Source organism: Microcaecilia unicolor, chromosome 9, assembly GCF_901765095.1.
Source record: "Microcaecilia unicolor chromosome 9, aMicUni1.1, whole genome shotgun sequence".
In the NCBI taxonomy this organism is placed as follows: Eukaryota; Metazoa; Chordata; class Amphibia; order Gymnophiona; family Siphonopidae; genus Microcaecilia; species Microcaecilia unicolor.
The window spans coordinates 46,756,779-46,776,306 of record NC_044039.1 but is presented as its reverse complement, the minus strand read 5'-3'; the positions used below and the strand labels follow the sequence as shown (position 1 = coordinate 46,776,306).

General features: G+C 40.4%; 1 protein-coding gene across 1 annotated transcript in view; it reads right to left on the bottom strand.

Moving 5' to 3' along the window:
* Window positions 1–19,528, bottom strand: part of SLC6A13 (solute carrier family 6 member 13) — a 155,505-nt gene that overhangs the window by 13,629 nt on the left and 122,348 nt on the right. The window contains exons 10-14 of the mRNA XM_030214649.1: window positions 18,575–18,687; window positions 16,976–17,113; window positions 8,108–8,210; window positions 4,183–4,283; window positions 2,201–2,371 (exon numbers count right to left, since the gene is read on the bottom strand). Coding sequence (XP_030070509.1) covers window positions 2,201–2,371; window positions 4,183–4,283; window positions 8,108–8,210; window positions 16,976–17,113; window positions 18,575–18,687 — 626 coding nt within the window. The remainder of the gene's footprint in view (window positions 1–2,200; window positions 2,372–4,182; window positions 4,284–8,107; window positions 8,211–16,975; window positions 17,114–18,574; window positions 18,688–19,528) is intronic.

Below are 19,528 nucleotides of genomic sequence, written 5' to 3'. Positions count from 1 at the left end.
GCTTCCCACCAGCACGGGGCGACAGTATGTGGTGATGGCAGCTTTCTCGGATCTATGCTGTGGACATACATTAAGAAAAGTAAGTCTTTTTAGTTCTGAGTGAAATTTCTTGTTCTTTCCTACTCATGCCAAGATGAATGGTTTCCTACCCACTGACTATTTGTCATCTACTGCTTTTCTCTGTCACTACCTGGGCAAAGACACACTCAGAACATTACCATACCATAATAGTATTAACTGCCAGAACACGAAGAGCTACAGCCTCATGTGTGAAAAGGCAGCAGTGGGCCCTAAAACACCAATACACTACTTAATGAAAAACAAAACAAACAAGATCTCTATGCAGAATACCACACCATGGTCATACTTGAAAAACACATGGCACAACAAATATATCACAAGGGACCAGAAATCAATATGAGGGCAAAAGAACTGAACTAGAAACCTTAAGAAGTCAACTAAAATGGAAAACATTAGAGATGTGCATTTCCAAAAACTGACATATTCCAATTAATTAATTCAGAATAAACGCAGTTTATAACCAGTTGTTCAACCACCCTTAGGATTCACCTTTGGCTTAGAAAGTAAAACCATGTGCATGTAAGGACTGGATAAATGAATTAAAACAAAGTTTAAAATAAATGCCTTAATATGTAATACTTGGTAGCAATAATAATGGAATATTCACATAGCAGGCAACCTGAGCCAACAGATTTATTTTCATCTGAACATAATTAACTTTGTATGAGCTTGGTGGCTAAGTGTGCTGAACTGGACAATGTTGGCACATTTAGACTGCCTCTGGATAGAACTTCTGCATGAAGGAAGCCCCTACTCATTATTCAATACCTCTCTGTGAAACAGCAGTAATAAAAAAGACAAGTGCATTTTTCACTGCATTCCACAAAACAAAAAAGGAACAAGTTACCACATGCCATCTTTTTCTTTTGATGTAGGCAAAGGGAAAAAAGATGTTAAATGCTCCCGGGTCTCAACCTAATTAATGTTTTGTATTTTTAAGCACCTGATTCTCATAACATGATAATTGTTTTGGTGACCCTTTACTAGGTGAAAACATCTCTGCACAAATACAGAGTCCCTATAACCAGCCCCTCCAAATGACACAATGTTTACAATTTAGAATTAATTACTCAATACTTCCCCTGTGTATATCTGTATGCTGCAAAGTCAGCATGTTTGAAAAAAAATGAGCGAGATCAAATAAAAATGTTACCAACAATAAAGAACAACGTGGATAGAATGGCTCATAGATTTGCTTGCTTTGTTTTATGTGAATGGGGATGACCAACAGCTGAGCGGAGGAGAGGTAAAACTAGACTAACCTAATTGGTTTCAGCTTTTTAATGTCGCCTGTTCTGGCTCCCTGTACCACTACCCTTCTTCAATTTTCTGGGTCGCCGGCAGCATCAGTGAGATAAGCACACTGCCTTTGGCGGCCCCCAGAAGCTATCCCTCTGTTGCAGCATCCCACTTATGCGGGACAGGAAATTATAGTAAAGGTAAATCTTCTGGGCCGCCGAAGGAAGTGTGTTTACCTCACTGATGCTGCCAGAGGCCTGAAAAATTGAAGGACAGGGGTGCAGGGCAAGGAAAGGGAAAGGGAATGGGACATGATATACCACCTTTCTGTGGTTTTTAAAACTACATTCAAAGCGGTTTACATAGTATATACATGTACTTATTTGTACCTGGGGCAATGGAGGGTTAAGTGACTTGCCCAGAGTCACAGGAAACTGCAGTGGGATTTGAACCCAGTTCCTCAGGATCAAAGTCCACTGCACTAACCACTAGGCCTCCTACGTGGAACAGTGGTGCAAGGAACGGGAGGGCAGCCAGTACTGCCTAAACACAGGCACTTTACGCCACTGCCCCAAATTATTGGGAGTGCTTGAGCACAACAGACCCCACAGAGTTGGCGTCTATGTCTACACCACTCAGGATTTTGTAGACTATCATTTCACTTCTACTCGTTCTACACCACTCAGGATTTTGTAGACAATCAGTTCACTTCTACTTATTCTACACTACTTAGGATTTTATTCATGCTTTCATTACTACACCTCAATTTTAAGTCCCTGCATTGACACATTCTTTTTATAGAAACATCACTAATGTTCTTACTCATCCTTTTCAATATGGCTGCTGCCTATAAATGAACCATTAAAGATGGAACACTCACCTCAGCCAAAGTCCCTTTGTTTACGAACAGTTTGTAGATGATCCAGAGAGGAATGCAGATCATTGACGAGATGGCAAGCAGCCAGCCTATCAAATCACCCCACCATGGGTAGACATATTTCTTGTTATATGTCAGGGGTACATATTTAATCACTGAGAAGAGGAATGTTGTCTTGGGAAAATGAATAAAGGAAGCAAAAAAATTAGAACAGAATGTAAAATGAAATTCTTTGATTCAATCAGTTTTATTTTAAAGACTGAGGGGCCCTTTTACAAAGGCACGTCAGGGCCTATGTGTATCCAGTGCACACCAAATTGGTATTACCACCTGGCTACCGTGTGCCCCAGGTGGTAATTCTGCATGCCTACTGCCCGGATAGTGCATGAGACCTTACTGCTAAGTCAATGGGTGGTGGTAAGATCTCAAGCCGAAAATGGATGCGCGCTGGTTTTATTTTGCTGCACGTCCATTTTACAGCCCCTTAAAAAAAGGCCCTTTTTCCACGATGCAGTAAAAACTGGCCTGGCACACGCCCAGAAGATACACTCACACTGCCGCAGGCCACGTTTTGCCACGGCTTAGTAAATGGGTCCCTGAGTAAATAAAAGCCACAACTGATATTATTGGAGAGGACCTCTACTGTTTGACCCAAATGCCCTCACATCAACATGCTATTTCAGTCTGTGTACAGACATGCAAGCACGCATATACAAGAACATACCATCTAATAATCTACTTTAAAATCTGATGCCTACATTACCACTTGGACACTCAGGGGCCCTTTTACTGAACCCAAAATTCTATAAATGATGCTCAAAATTGCTTGCTCAAATTTGGGACCATGCCCCATTTGCACGAGCAATGGGTCAATAATTTGGCACTAACAATCAATTATTGGCGCTAATTCGCAACAATTAAAATTTACGCATGTATCTTCTAGGAGCTTTTCTATAAGGATGCATACATACATTTTTCAGCACACAAGTGATAAGAGGGCATGGCCATGGGAGAGGCAGGGGTGTTCACTAAATATGCACGCAGTATTGTAGAATACTGAAGATCCATGCCTAGTTTAGGTGCAAGGATTACACCAGGGTTCAGTTTGGTCTAAAACCTCACACCCAAATTTTAGCATGGATCCAGGGCTAGGCACTAATCTATAAATGGCACCCAACTTGGAGCACTGTTTATGGAATAGTGCATAGTACTCATTTTTTCAGGCGCCCAATTTTCTGAATTTAGCCCTTAATGCTTGAATTGACACATGTTAACTGCTACTGCACAATCGTGATAAGTGCTTTTGCATTAGCATGTGCTAATTTGCACATTAAGAGCATTTTGTGTTAAGGGTATAACTAGGTGGGGCATGGGCAGAGAATAGGGATGGAGAGTTTATATCAATTAGCTCACAGCAACTACCATGCAATAGCCAACAATTTTGCAGTTAGCATGCTTCCACTTCACTGTTCCCTCTAAGCTGAGCGGGTGTCCTCCAACTGCATTGCTACCAGTATGGGGTGATGCTTCAATCACTAGAGACAGGCAGGTTCCCTGGAGTCCTGCAGAGCTTGCCTTTGACCCCTCACTATTGGAAATATGACAGTGAAACAGCATCACCCACTGACAGGATGGTAGGTGGAGGATTCCCATTCAGCTTAGAGGGCACAATGGTCCACTTAGCACTTCCTAAATAGGAGGCACTCAGTGCATCCATGCTAACTGCAACCAGGGTCCCATACACTAATAGATATTCGATTGTATGACCTACCAATGAAATGCTGGGCATACTCCCTAATAGATGCCATGTTAAATTTGCACTTACCATACATTAATTTCTTGCATTAAGGCACATTAGCTGCAAAATGTAAAGCACTTTAGTATAAGAACTCTTCAGTCTATCCTCTCTACAGTTCTCTTCATTAGTTTTTGTTTTCTCATTCTCTTCTTTCAACACACCATCCTTGGGTTCATCAAGTTCTTACCATGCATACTGCTGGTGTAATGAATAGCCAACAGTATTTCATGAAAGGTAACGGCCTGTAGCCAATCATATCTTCAATGTTGCTATAGAAATTATCAGCACCTGAAAATGGGGAAATATTTCTCTTTTTAATAAATAGATCTCACAAACAAGTGGCTTTGCGAGGACACTATACATGTAGATGAGGGGCTCAAAGGACACTAGTGGGTTTCTGTGTAGATACTGTTCCTTATATATAAAATGGGGTACAAAGAGTGTCCTCCCAAGAGAATCCTTCATTACAACTGTACACTAGTATTCTGTAATAGCCCTTAATGCTTGATGCCATTACAGAATTGGTGCTTCTTACGCTACATCAGGGTACCAAAAGGAGGAGTCAATTTACAGAACTGCTGCTAGTGTGTGTTTGGGGGCTTAGCCTTTAGGTCTAGTTAGAGTGAAGCTTACCTTGCTGTGACAGAACAGTGTTTTTTAAGCCTGTAAAACTGCCTTAATTCTTGAAGTGTATTTCTTTAGTTTGGCCAGCAGGAGGTACATGTTTTGAAGCTGCTGCAGAATCAAGGCAGAACCAAGGCAGTAGCTTTGTTTAAGCCTTTTGGAAAGGCAGTCTGCAGTATACTTTCAAAGATTGTTGTTCTGGGCTCTGATTGGCCCAGGAGCTCATTTTCATTTGGATTTTACTGGCTTTTTACCCGGTCTTAGCCAGGAAGAAAAGAGAGCAGGATCTCTTTGCTAAGGCTTGGTGAATTATATGTCCTGATCTTCCCAGGTACATTTTAGAAAGTAAATAAATGTTTAGATAGTTTTATAATTGATCCATACCATATTTCAGTTACCTGTTATTGTTTGCTGATTGCACTTTTTTTGTTCATTGTTCAATATTTCTAAGAGAATAAACACTATTTAGTTTATTACTTCTGCTGTCTGGACTGATAATGAGTCCTGGTGGTTTATGAGTTGTGTCTGGTAGTGATTTGTGGGAACTGTGGGCCCACTGGGCGTGTGGCCCCAGTAACCTAGAAATCACTGGGGATAATTTGAGAGCGGGAAACTCGCCCAGAGGCAGATGGGACCCAGTCGGTGGGAGACGGGTGCTAATGTAGAGCACAAGCAGCAGGTGCAGGCAGACCTGAGCTATGCTGGGGATAGATCCTCTAAGTGGCCACGGGGTTAACCCCAGGCAGGTGGCTAGGCATTTTGTGACACTTGGGTTTTAAGGTAGTGTCATAGCATGCCATTTTAAAAGTCTACCTGCCATTTTAAAGCACTTGAGGGTAGAGAATATTTGACCCATTTGTTGAGCTGCTCAACTTTTATGAACATTTATAGATTTACGATTCTTCAAGAGGTAATTTTAATTTTATTTTTGATTTAGTAAGTAATTTCACTAATGTAGCACATGAGAAACGATTCACTTAGATATATATATATTTTTTTTTATTAATGCTTTTACAATACATTTACAAGTCATAAACTTGCGTTGGTAATGCAGACCTACATACTTAAAAAAAAGAAAACATTTGTTCATTCACGAAGAAATTATAACACTTTGTCCTCTTTAGACCACAATATTAGGAGGCCACATGAAGGAAATACAACAGGAGAAGTTTAAGGCAAAACAAAATCAAATTGTACAGCTTAGCACACATCTATCCACCTAAGTATCATCAAACTAAGTCTACCCAGTGGCCAATTTTTTTATTTTAACAAATTCGCTAAGATGTTCTGGTTGAAAAAACACATATTTTATCCCTAGGAATTTAACCACACATTTACAGGGGTAATTAAGGTAAAAAGATGCTCCCAGAGCTATGGTTTCAGCCCTAAGAGACAGAAAAGCTTTCCTTCTCTCCTGGGTTAATTTAGTAACATCTGGGAACATCCATATTTTTTTTTCCTAAGAAAAGTGAATTTGCATTTCTAAAGTAAAGGCGTTTAACTGCTTCCAGATCTTGTTCGAATACAAAATTCACTAGTAGTGTCAGTCTTTCAAAGTCTTCAGATATGGAAGTTTCTAGAAAATCAGTTAGATTCATAATTTCCTTGTCTTTTGGCCGTTCGGGGGCCCCTAGATCTGGCTGTACATCGGATACTTTCTTTGATTGTATATAATAAATCTTATTTATTGGTGGAAACATTTCAGGGGAATAATGTAATACTTCCAGTAGATATTTCTTAAATGCATCCAGTGGGCTAACCCCCGAAGACCTTGGAAAGTTCAGAAAACGTAGTGTTAATCTACGATGAAAATTTTCAATCTGTTCTAATTTTATTTGTGGTCAATTAAATATAGATGAAATGTGAAAATGTGAATCTCATTCACATAATTTGGCGCTTTATGGCCCTTATATTTATAAGTGAAAGGTCTCCCTTCTTTGGTTTCCAGGACACTGCATATAGTGGTATTATACTTTGGGAAATCTACATAAAAGATTAACAGTTTTATTTATAAGTTACAAATTTCTTTTTGATTTTATATAATGACCTCAGGGTAAGCAAAGGGGCCCTTTTACTAAGCTGCGCCAAAAATTGGCCTGCGCTATTTTTGCACATGGATTTCTGACATGCTGGGGTCACTTTTAGCACAGTAGTAAAATGGCTGCAATTTTGTATTTTTCCATTAATGGCCATGCACTAATTTTCCAATTAGAGAGTGGCCATTAGCACAGGAGCCCTTACTGCCACCTATTTACTAGGCGATGAGCTCCCATACTGAACCTGCGCTAATTGGCAGCATGTGGCGATTTGCCAGTTAGTGCAGGGTATGTGTACTCTCCTCCCTCAAGCACATCCCCAGCACTACATGGGTTTGGCGCACGCCGATTCCAGAACTACTGTGGGATGCATCCCATGGTAGTACCTTTTAGCATGTGGTAAGCATGCATTAGTGCTTACTGTCGCTTAGTAAAACAGCCCCAAAATGTCTTGGTATTGTTTTATATATTTGTGTATATAATACTAGCACGCCTTTGTAAATAGGGCCCAATGTTTGTTAGCCACAACATACACTATTGAAAAACAAAATTTTAGTTCAATCAAATACTCTTCTGGATGTGGTTCATATGAAAACAAAATATTTGGTGCAGTGCATCATGAAAAAATTCTATTAGCATTAAATTTCTTTAGGTGTCTCTTGCCCCAACATAATGTCAAAATATTGAAAACGTGCTGAATATAAGTTTATGTAAGATGCTTTCATTTTAACATGAGCAACATCATTGCAAATTCATTTTTATGTTTATGGTTTGAAACATTAATTGATGTTTAACAATTATTATGAATCCATTTATTTTATAAAAGTTATGATAAGCTGGTTTTTAAAATTATTTATGAATTTGATATTTTATGTGTTTTTTGTGCAGTATGCAGTGATTGTTGGCACTTCCAATAAAGAAATTTCATCCTACTGCCACTTTGTATGGCAATCATGTGAGTTTGAATCTGTAGCAGGATCTTGAACGAAATTCCATTCATCCTGGAAAGAACCTGCTCCTTGGAGACAAGTGTGCATACCTAATTGAAAGAGGGGAGAGGACTAGGATAAAAATGCCATTTGGAGGGCCTTGGTGTGACAGTTGATAGATGTACCGCCCCAAGATAAGGGTGAACCACTACCTAGGGAAATTACTTTGAAAATTACCCTTGCTATAATTAAATGATATGGCTCAAGACCAACCAGTAAGTTTAAACTTATCAGTTAACTTTTAAACCATTTAGGGCCGTGTTTACGAAGCCATGCTATAGGCGCGCTAACATTTTAGCACGCACTACCAATAGAGACACCCATTATATTCCTATGGGTAGCATTATTAGCGTACGCTAAAAAGTTTATGCGCCTACAGCACAGCTCAGTAAACAGGGCCCTTAATATTTTATATCCCTAGTGCGGACTTGAAGGAAATCAGCTCTGTGGTGGAGTTACTCACCATATACCCATCCAATGCAAATGGTTTCAAAAATGGCAACAAAAAGCAGGCAAATTCCACTGGCAGCATAGTAATCAAAGAGCTGGAACACATACATTCCACCCTGCAAGGAGAAGAGAGGTACAGTGAGAGACACAGGGAATGGAAGACAAGGAAAGAAAGAAAGAGGATTGGAGTCAATTTTTAAAATGTGCGAATGAGCTACAAAAATATAGAAAAGATTGTGCAGAAAGACTGAATTTAAAGAAGAGAAAGGACGAAAGAGAAAAAGATGAAGGAAGCAAAAAACAAGGTGTAGACATGTGACACAAAGATGAAGAAAGCACAGATTGTGAAGCCAAAATAGGAAATGAGAACATTTAGAGATACTTAGATCAGAAGGAGGGAAAGAAATCGTAGGTCTAATAATAAAATAAAGGGAGAATAGAATCACCAAGAAAAGGGACATGGGAAATAAGAGGCAATCTTCACAAAGGTGGAAAATAAATCCAAATAAATAAATACATAATGGATTTCACAAGCTTATTTACATCATAGGACATGAGGGGGCCCTGTTTACTAAGCTGTGCTAGAGGTGCCCTAGCGTTTTTAGCATGCACTAGCATGTATTGTGTAGATGCTCATAATTTTCCTACAGGCATCTACATGGTTAGCTCACGCTAATTTTTAGCACGTGCTAAAAATGCTAGCACACCTTAGTAAACAGGGCCTGAGGTCTGCTACAATACTTTCCCCAGTTGCTAGATCTGCTTTTAAAAAGCATACTGAAGAGAGCGAGCCTGCTCCTGCTTTGCAAACAGAAGCATAAAATACACATATGGAGGTCAAGCAAAGGGAGAGAAGAGGCTGAAATTAGAGGAAATAAGAGGGGGACTGTAGATTTAAAATAGTAACAGGAACGGGGGGAGTAGAATAGACAGGGATTAGGGAGGAGTGAGACTAGGAGAGGAAGATAGTGATATGTAAGGGAGCTGAAGTTAGAGGATTAGAGCAGGAAAAAAAGAAAGGTAGGGGCATGAATCCAAGAAAATAAAGGCCCCTTTTACTAAGCAGCGGTAAGCCCAATGCAGGCTTACTGCATGCTAAACAGGAAGTATTGCTGGGCTACTGCAGCAGCCCGGAAGTACTTCCCACCCCTAAGGCGCCGTCATATTCAGAGCTACAAAAATATATTTATTTTTGTAGCTCCAGAGTGTACCCAGCAGTAATCGGGCAGTGCCGTGTGCTGCCCAGTTATCGCTGGGTTAGCATGGGAGCCCTTACCGCCACCTCAATGAGTGACGATTAGAGCTACCCCCTGAAATGGCCGCGCGGCAAATGCTGTACTTGTATCACACACATACTCTCTCACACTCTGTTTCACACAAACACTCTCACACACACTGTATCTGTGTGAAACACACTCTCTCACACTCACTGTGGCTCACATACGCACTCGCACACGCTCTCATTCTCACACACACACTCTCTCACAGACACACTCGCACCCACACTCACTCTCTCTCTGTCACATACACACACATTCACTCTCTCTCTCTCACACAGTCACTCTCACACACACTCTCTCAAACATACACACTCCAAGGAAAACCTTGCTAGCGCCCATTTCATTTGTGTCAGAAACAGGCCTTTTTTTACTAGTCCAGGAATAAACTCTACAGCCAGCGTTTAACAGAAATGCCAACTGTGGGGTTTCAGTATTGATCCCTAAATAAATATGGGGCCTAGTTACTAAAGCACATTAAGGCTGTGCACTTAACACACATTAACAGGAAGTAACCTGTTCCGGGGCAGAGGGAGCATGGAACGAGTGGAGCCAACAGGCGTGTGGCACCCCCCCCCCAGCGGCGTGCACCCGGGGCGGACCGCACCCCCCCCCCCCCCCCCCAGGAATGCCACTGACTCTCTGTACCTTGGCCTCTCAAAGTCCATGATTCATTCCCTGCAGATTCTGCAAAATTCTGCCACCAGGTTCTTTTCTGGTTTGTCAAACTTTGACCATATTATTCTGGCTTTGAGAGGATTTGCATTGGCTTCCAGTGTACTGGCGGATCAGGTTCAAGTTTCCGACTCTGATTTTCAAAGCTTTGAAGGCTGACAGCAATCCCTCATTGGTTTCTTCTTTTAGCTTTTATCAACCCTTTTGACATTTGCGTTCTATTAATAAGTGCTTATTAGATATCCCTTCATTTAGGTGCATCCAGCTTGAGGCTAATCTATCTGTAATGCTTCAAGTTGCTGGTACCTCGACTGGAATACCTTGCCAGTGGAATTGCGAGTGGTGTCATCCATTGCACAGTTCAGGAAGCAGCTGAAATCACTCCTTTCTACTCAGGTGTTTGGAGTCACGATGTAGGGAGCTGCTCTCTGTACAATGTTAGTTGCTGTGTTTGTTTTTAAAAATGTACTGTCTCGATGCTAATGATTTTGTACTTTTCTGTGTTGTACATTGCCTACAGCAGTTTATAAATATTTTAAATAAATAAATAAATAAGAAAATGAACTTTCTAAGAACCTCTTAAGACGAATCACCTTAAAGGATGGAAAAATCATGTCACAGACTTTAATCTGGCTGTGTTAACACCTTTAGAATAAGCCACCAACCATTTAAAATTTTAAAAATAAAACAAGCCTGTTTAAAATCAATACGTGCTTGTAACAGAAGCCAATGGAGTTCAGCAAAAAAAAAAAAAAAAAACACACCAATACATGGTTGGATTTCTTTTTAAAAAATCAATCTTGCCGCTGTATTCTGAGTAAATTGTAATTTTTAAAAATGTTTGGTTATTCCTCCAAGGAAGGAATTTCAGTAGTCAAGTTGCGCTAGAATCGTGGCCCTGAACCAGGAGTACAAAATGATGTTCATAAAAAAAGAAACAAATTGATCTCAATTGTTTCATTTAGAAAGCACTTCCTTACTACTTGGGCTTCAAAAGGTTAGCCAGGAGTCCAAGATAACTCCTAAAACAAAGTAAAGCCAGTTGTAAGCACATCATTTTTATATAAACAATAGTAGTAGAACTTTGTGCTCCTAGCCATAATATTTTAGTTTTGGCAGGATTTAATTTAAGTAAATAACAATTGGACCAGTTTTTGATTTTTTTTAATGCACTTTAATAACCTCAAATGCAATTTATCAACATCTGAGGATGCTTCTCGTAAAACATTTTCTAACCCCACTTTCTGCATTAGTTGTTAAATTGGGGGGTTTTAACAAATCTTAGCGGTCTGAGCCATGTGTTACCTGTTTTTTTAAACACAGGTTAAGTGCTTATCACACATTAAAATCCATGTTAAGCATCTAAAAAAGCTTAGAGGCCCTTTTATTAAGCCATGTAAGCGTCTATGCGTGCCCAATACATGCCAAAATGGAGTTACCGCGTGGCTCTTGTGCTAATTTCATTTTTGGCGTGCGTCCGATATGCACGTCTGAAAAATATTTTTTATTTTCTGACGCACATAACGGACGCACACCAAGTGGCATTTGGCGCATGTAGGTCATTACTGCCCAGTTACCGCGTGTGTCTTTACCACTAGGTCAATGGCTGGTAGTAAGGTCTCTGACCCAAAATGGACACATGGCAATTTTCATTTTGCTACACGTCCATTTTTGGTAAAAAGTTTTAAAAGACCTTTTTTACAGGCGCGCTAAAAAATGGATCGGTGTATGCCCAAAACCCGTGCCTACACTACTGTAAGCCATTTTTCAGCATGCCTTTGTAAAAGGACCCCTTAGCAAATAGGCCCTATGTAAGTAGAGCTTACAGGTCTGGTTCTCTAGTTTCACCAAAACACTGTACCAATTCCAGCCACTGGAGGTCTCTGCTGCCTACTCAAAGTGCATCTCTTCAGCTCACAAGCAACTTTTGGTTCCAATTTTCAAGCAGATCAATGAAAAGTTGAAGAAATCTCACATTTTTCATATTAATAAGATCTGCATTTAATATATTTCAAAAGTTGTTTTTCAGAAAAACTAGTGGCTGCTATTGATATGAATCAAGACTGTATGTTTGAATACTGTCTTTATCAGAATCTTTAGACTCTGTTGCCCCAATGCAGATGATTAAAGTTATAAGCCCTGGGGACTTTTGCTGTTGGTATACATCAGAACTAAGACAAATTAGAGTCGAACTAAGATTATCAGAGCAAACATGGAAAAAGTCTAGAGATAATGATGGCTTACTTTAATATTCCCTCATCCTCACTTTAATATTCCCTTTTCTCTTGTTTGTCCTGTTTGTCTGTCCTAATTAGATTTTAAGCTCTGTCGAGCAGGGACTGTTCATGTTCAAGTGTACAGTGCTGCGTACGTCTAGTAGCGCTTTAGAAATGATAAGTAGTAAGTAGTAAATTAGTAGAATATAGAGGGCTTTGTGAAAAAGTAAAAAATAGTTAATTTAAGAATAAGATCAAAACATTGTTGAATAAACCGAAGAAGTTGTTTCATACTGTAAATTTCTTGGTAAATGAGGTAAATGATGATCAGACTCAGAATCTAGATCCTCAAACATATGCAGTGTGGCTAAACCAGAAACTTGACGATCAGACATCATGTGTTGGATCTGGTAATTTAATATTACCAATACTAGTAGAGGATCAAGTTGATAATGCTTGGTGCAGTAGATGAGAAATTAATTGAGGATTATGTGACAAGTCTGTCTCCAACTAAATCTCTTCTAGATCCATGTTCTTTTATAATATTTAGATGAATGTTTGATGTGACTGGTCCTTTTTTTTTTTAAACTGTGGTTAATAAATCTTTATAGGAAGGGTATTTAGTAGATACACTTAAACAAACAACAATGAAACCTTTATTTTAAAAAAATATCATTAAATACCGAAAGTTTGAATAATTTCATTCCTATTTCTGTCTTGCCGGTTTTAGCAAATGTAATTGAGAAGGTTATTTTACAACAGCTAATGGAAATTGTGGAAGAAAGACGATTATCAATTTGGTTTCAGATCAGACCATAGTGTGGAATTTTTACTTTTATCAATGTTGGATGAGCTAAGAATTGGCATGGACCAAAATCTTTGTTTTTGAGTTGTTACATTGGATATTGCATCTGCATTTGATACTATTGACCATCAGCTTTCACTTAACATATTGACTAGATTTTGGCATTCATGATCATGAATTGTCATGATTTCATTCTTACTTGCAAGGCAGAACATTCCATGTTAAAGTACAGGAATTGGTATCTGCATGTTTTTCAGTTTCACGGCAAATGGAGGAAAAGATAACTAATATGGTAAAATTGGGGGACAAGACCTTTTTCAGATATGTAAGTAACAAGAGGAAGTGCCATAATAGCATTGTGAGGCTCAAAGCTGAGGGAGAGAAATATGTGGAAGATGATAAGGGTAAAGCTGAACTGCTTAACGATTATTTTAGCTCTGTGTTCACGAATGAAAAACCGGGGGTAGGGCTGCAGAAAGCAAAGGCTAAAGGGGATGGATGTATGGTAGACCAAGACCCGTTTACAGAGGACTGTGTTCGTGAGGGGCTTGCCAAACTAAAAGTAGACAGAGTGATGGGACCTGATGGGATACACCCGAGGGTGCTTAAGGAACTCGGAGAAGTTCTGTCGGCTCCGCTGACGGACCTCTTCAATGCTTCCTTAGAAACTGGAGTGGTCCCGGTGGACTGGAGAAGGGCGGATGTGGTTCCTTTGCACAAGAGTGGAAGTAAAAAGGAGGTAGGGAATTACAGACCTGTCAGTCTGACCTCGGTGGTGAGTAAGCTAATGGAAACACTTCTAAAGAGGAGGATTGTGACATTTCTTGAACTGCATGCAATGCGGGACATGAGGCAGCATGGCTTCACTAGTGGCAGGTCATGTCAGACGAATCTGACTGTCTTCTTCAACTGAGTGACCAAACAGTTGGATGTGGGAGGGGCACTTGATGTGGTATACTTGGATTTCAGCAAAGCCTTTGACAAGGTTCCGCACAGGCAACTGATAAATAAATTGAGTGCCCTCAGTGTGGAACCTAGAGTAACGGATTGGGTAAAAAATTGGTTGAATGGTAGGAGACAGAGGGTGGTGGTAAATAGAGCTTGCTCTGAAGAAAAGGAGGTCCTCAGTGGAGTACCGCAGGGATCGGTCCTAGGGCTGGCTCTTTTTAACATCTTTGTGAATGATATTGCGGAAGGGCTGTCTGGTAAGGTTTGTCTCTTTGCGGATGATACTAAACTCTGCAACAGGGTGGACACCCTGGAAGGTGTGAATGACATGAGAAAGGACATAGCAAAGCTAGAGGAATGGACCGATATTTGGCAACTAAGGTTTAATCCCAAAAAATGCAGGGTCATGCACTTGGATCGCAAAATTCCAAGGGAACGGTACAGTATAGGGGGTGTAGTGCTTCAGTGTGTGAAGGAAGAGCAAGACTTGGGGGTGATTGTGTCTGACAACCTTAAAGCTTTCAAACAGGTAGAAAAAGCAACAGCCAAAGACAGAAGGATGCTTGGGTGCATAAAGAGAGGCATGACCAGCAGGAAAAAGGAGGCGATAGTGCTGTTGTATAAGTCTCTGGTGAAACCTCATTTGGAGCACTGCATGCAGTTCTGGAGACTGCACCTACGGAAAGATATAAACAGGATGGAGTCGGTCCAGAGGACTGCTACGAAATTAGTAAGCGGTCTTGAATGCAAAAATTATAGGGACAAGGCTTATGAACCTCAACATGTATATGCTGGGAGAGAGGAGGGAGAGAGGAGACATGATAGAAAAATTTAAATATCTCAAGGGCATTTACGTACAGGAAGAGAGCCTTTTTCAAATGAAGGAGAACTCTGGAATGAGGGGGCATACGACAAAGTTGAGAGGGAATAGGCTTAGAAGCAACCTAAGGAAGTATTATTTCACAGAAAGGGTGGTAGAGGCATGGAATAACCTCCCAGTGGAGGTGGTGGAGTCGAGGACTGTTCCAGAGTTTAAAAAGGCATGGGATAAGCATGTGGGATCGCTTAGGAACAGGAAGAATTAGGGGTTACAGAGGATGGGCAGACTGGATGGGTCATATGGCCTTTATCTGCCATCATGTTTCTATGTTTCTATGAAGGGTACCACTGGGATCTATCTGCATTATCAGTGGTTTTGCTTAATCTGTTTATGGTATCCCTCAGGAAAGTATTTGAGTTTGCAGGTTTCCTATAGAACGTATGCCGATGATGTGCAGGGGGTTTTTTCCACTTGAGAATGGTTGCTGTGATCCATCATTGAAGTTAAAGAAAATTTTAGATGAAATTGAGGACTGGATGAAACAACATAAATGTCATTAAATGTTACAAAAACAGAGATCACGTATGTTAATTACTTTTCAATATCAAGGAGAGCACATAAAAGTTAAATCATCCTTTTGTAATTTGAGAGTCCTTTTAGATAGTAATTTGATGATGCAAAGATGGGTAGATTATGTAATTTCTACTTCTTTTTTCAGCTTCAGATTTTAAGTAAATTGAAGGGCATAGTGACATTACAGCACTTCCGAACCATCGTGCAGAGCCTGGTATTTAACAAAAATTGATTTTTACAATTCTTTATTTCTACGTATTTCTTCTTTACGGTGTCAGGCACTGCAGGTTGCTCAGCATGCTGCTGCAAGATTGATTACGGGAGTTTCAAAATCAGAACATATAACTCCAGTGTTAAAAAGATTACATTGGTTCCAGGTTATGTACAGAGTTTTGTTTAAAGTTCTTGTATTAATTCATCAGCATATATATGTCTGTACCTGCTTATTTCTGCAATTCATTCAAAATGTATGTACCAGGCTTGCATTAAGATCTCAGACATCCCCCAAACTTTGTTTGCCTTCTCCAACATCTTATCATTATGTAGAGACAAAGATGTGGGCACTCTCAATTGCTGGTCCATTCTTGTGGAATGCCTTGCCAGCAATTTTGAGACCTTGCAATATTATTCAGCAATTTAAACGTCTTTTGAAAAATCATTACTTTGTGAAGGCCTTTTTGAAAGAAAGAGGTAGATTGCTGTTGATTGACTGTGATTGTCTTAATGATAGTTCTGTGTATTCATGTTTTTATTTCTAGTGTATGTTTATTTGTTACCTGCTTTGGACAAAAGCAGGATATAAATAAAATTAAATTAAAGATTTTAAAAATTATTAATTAGCCACCGTTCGAAGAACTGTTATGCAGCAATCTCACATTCCCATTGCCTCCTGGCTCTCATTTTGATGCAAACTGTTACCAAGGATTCCTGAACTTGGATTTTAAAGGCACCAGGGCACAAGCATGGGCCTACGTTTAATTCTTCATTTACCAAATACGGTTTACCTGGGAAACAGAATGATATATTTTGTTTTTAAGCTACAAAATCCTCTATATTTGTTTTGTAAATGGTTTATATTTCATGGATTTTTATTAACATGCTCTCTTTCTATTTTATCAGGTTCCTAAGGGACAAGAATGAGGTACACCCTGTTCGTTGTTGTTTTCCTGCAGCTATATCATTGAAATACGTCTTTACCCCTTATTTTTCTTAGGTATTTACTGAAAGGAAACAGTTTGCAAATTCAATTATAATTTGATGTATGGCGGAGACCATCGCTATTACATACAACGTTTCTTTTCTCCCTTCATCTGTTCTTTTCAACTCCTGTACCATTGCAGTCTGGCACTGATTTGTTTTACAAAAATTGAAAGAATGGAAAAGTTCTACAGTTCAGCAAACTGTAGAACTTGATAATCTGGAGATATATGTTAACTTGAAATTATCGAACATTTCTTCATTTGTTCTGCGTCAAGCCCTTCCTCAAATTCATTTTTTATAAGTTTTATTTCTAACAGTACAGATACATTCATTAATGTAAAAGGGAAATTAATTTAATTTACTGCACCTCAGTGAGCATGACCAGGCCAATCAGAAATGAGAAAATGGAAATGAACAAAATCAGAAGTTCTCTGCAGTTCTTCTTCCGGAATTTGTTGGGATACATGTCAACAATAGCTGTCACCAGGCTCTCGACACAAACAAACTGAGGAGAGATCAAGCCACAAAAACATTGAATAAGTCCTTCAAGGCACCATTTTTCCAAAATATTTACTCTTTCCCATAATCTTAACAGCTAATGATCCTCAGTCACTGCACTGGAAGGCCATTCTGTACACCCATCTCCCTTTTATTGCCTCTATTCACCAATATTTATTTCCAGTGTAGTTTTAATTTATTTACTACTACTACTTCTTATCAGTTATATACCCAGGATTCTATATAGCATGACTTAACTGGCACGCACAAATCTGGTTGTATTCTGGATTTGCACACGCAACTTAATTAGTTAACAAGCCAGTCAGTGCCAATAATTGCCAATTAGCAAGCAATTATTGACACTATTTGGTTTTAATTAGAATTTATGCACACAACTGTCTAAGCATATTTTGAAAGGTGAGGATTATGGGTATTCTGAGATAGATTTGTATACAACAAAGGCAATGCATGTAAATCTCTCTAATGCATATTCATTGTGGATATCTAAGGACCATGTACATTTAACCTACACTCAAGGTACACTCTTTGGGGGGGAACAACATGCACAGGGGCTTTTCCACATGTAAACCTCTATTTGCCTGTAGACATTCCTTTGAAAGTTATCCAATATAATAATTTGCACCTCCAACGTTCCATGGCTGTCTGGGTTCGTAACATCTCCTGACGTCAGCCAGCCTCCAGCGTTCTATTCCCCCTCACTGTCCCACCCTCGCATCAAGACGTAATGATGTCAGAGGGCGGAACAGTGAGAGGGAAGGGAACGCTGGAGGCAAGCTGATGTCAGGAGGGATGCTACGAACAGAACAGAAGCCAGCGCCAGCCAGCCACAGAACGTTCAGGTACAAATCGAGGGGAGGGGAGGAGAAAATCGCCGGTCATCGAGGGGAGGGAGGGGAAGGGGAGGGGAGGGAGGGAGGGGAAGGGAAGGGGAGGGCAGGGCAGATGGGATGGGAGGACAGTAAAGGAGAGAATCGCGGGACACGGATGGGAAGGCAGGGAAGAGGAGAATTGCTGGACATGGAGGGGATGAGATGAGATGGGAGGGGAGGGGAGGGGAGGGAAGGGAAGAATCGCTGGACATGGAGGGCAGAGCAGGCGAGAGAGAAAAAAAAGCTTACATCAGAGCCTTCCTAGGGCCCGTTTCATTGTTGAGGAAACGGGCATGGTTCCACTAGTCTTCCATATGCCTTTGGGTTGGGGATATTTCAAACTGATCAGGTTTAAGCCAGTTAAGTTAAAATACCTTTGTAAGATGTTCCAGACTGTCATTTTAAGAGATAAAAGGAGTTATACTATTTTCTAACTGGTACAGTGAGATACTGTCTATCCCTGAATACAATCAGAGTCATTGGATCAATCCAAAAAGGGTATTTCCTCATTCTATGCCTAGTCTTTATTGAAAAAAATGAACTGCATCTATGTGTTTCTATTAATGTTGCAGATTTACCTGACTGTCTAGTCCCAGCAGAACAAGCATCAAAAAAAAGAAACAGGCCCAGAGTGGTGCAAAGGGCATCATGACGACAGCTCGAGGATATGCAATAAATGCCAAGCCAGGCCCTGCAATGATACCAGGAATTAAGTGAGAGAAAACCCATGAAGCTCTAAGTAGAAGGGAAACTCTCAGGGAAGCTAATTTTCAACCTCATTGTAGTGCTTGCAGGTACAAAGGTATTTCATATCTGAGGACCTGTAAGCTGATTTTTAGAAGGGAAACGCCACCCTTAAAAAAAGGAAATACCTCCGTTTTTTAAAAGAGAGCCATTCCCCTTTTAAACTAATTTCCTTGGTCGTTCCTTGCCTGGAAGTGCACATTTGTGCCAGCCAAATGCATCGGATTTGTGCGGATTTGAGCTGGGCGGTATCGTTTTTCAGCGATAATGGAAACCAAAGGTGCCCAGCTCAAAAACAAACAAATCCAAGGCATTGGGTCGTGGGAGGGGCCAGGATTCGTAATGCACTGGTCCCCCTCACATGCCAGGACACCAACCGGGCACCCTAGGGGGCACTTGTAACAATTAAAAAAAAAGTTAAACTACCTCTGAAGTCCATAGCTCCCTTCCCTTGGGTGCTGAGCCCCCCAAATCCCCCCCAAAACCCACTCCCCACAACTCTACACCATTACCATTGCACTTATGGCTGAAGGGGGGGCACCTAGATGTGGGTACAGTGGGTTTTGGGGGCAGTTTGGAGCGTTCCCATTTACCACCACAAGTGTGACAGGTGGGGGGGAGGGGATGGGCCTGGTCCACCTGGCAGAAGTCCACTGCACCCACTAACAACTGCTCCAGAGACCTGTATACTGCTGTGATGGAGCTGGGTATGACATTTGAGGCTAGCATACAGGCTGGAAAAAAAAGGTTTTAAAGTTGCTTTTTTGGGGTGGGAGGGGGTTAGTGAC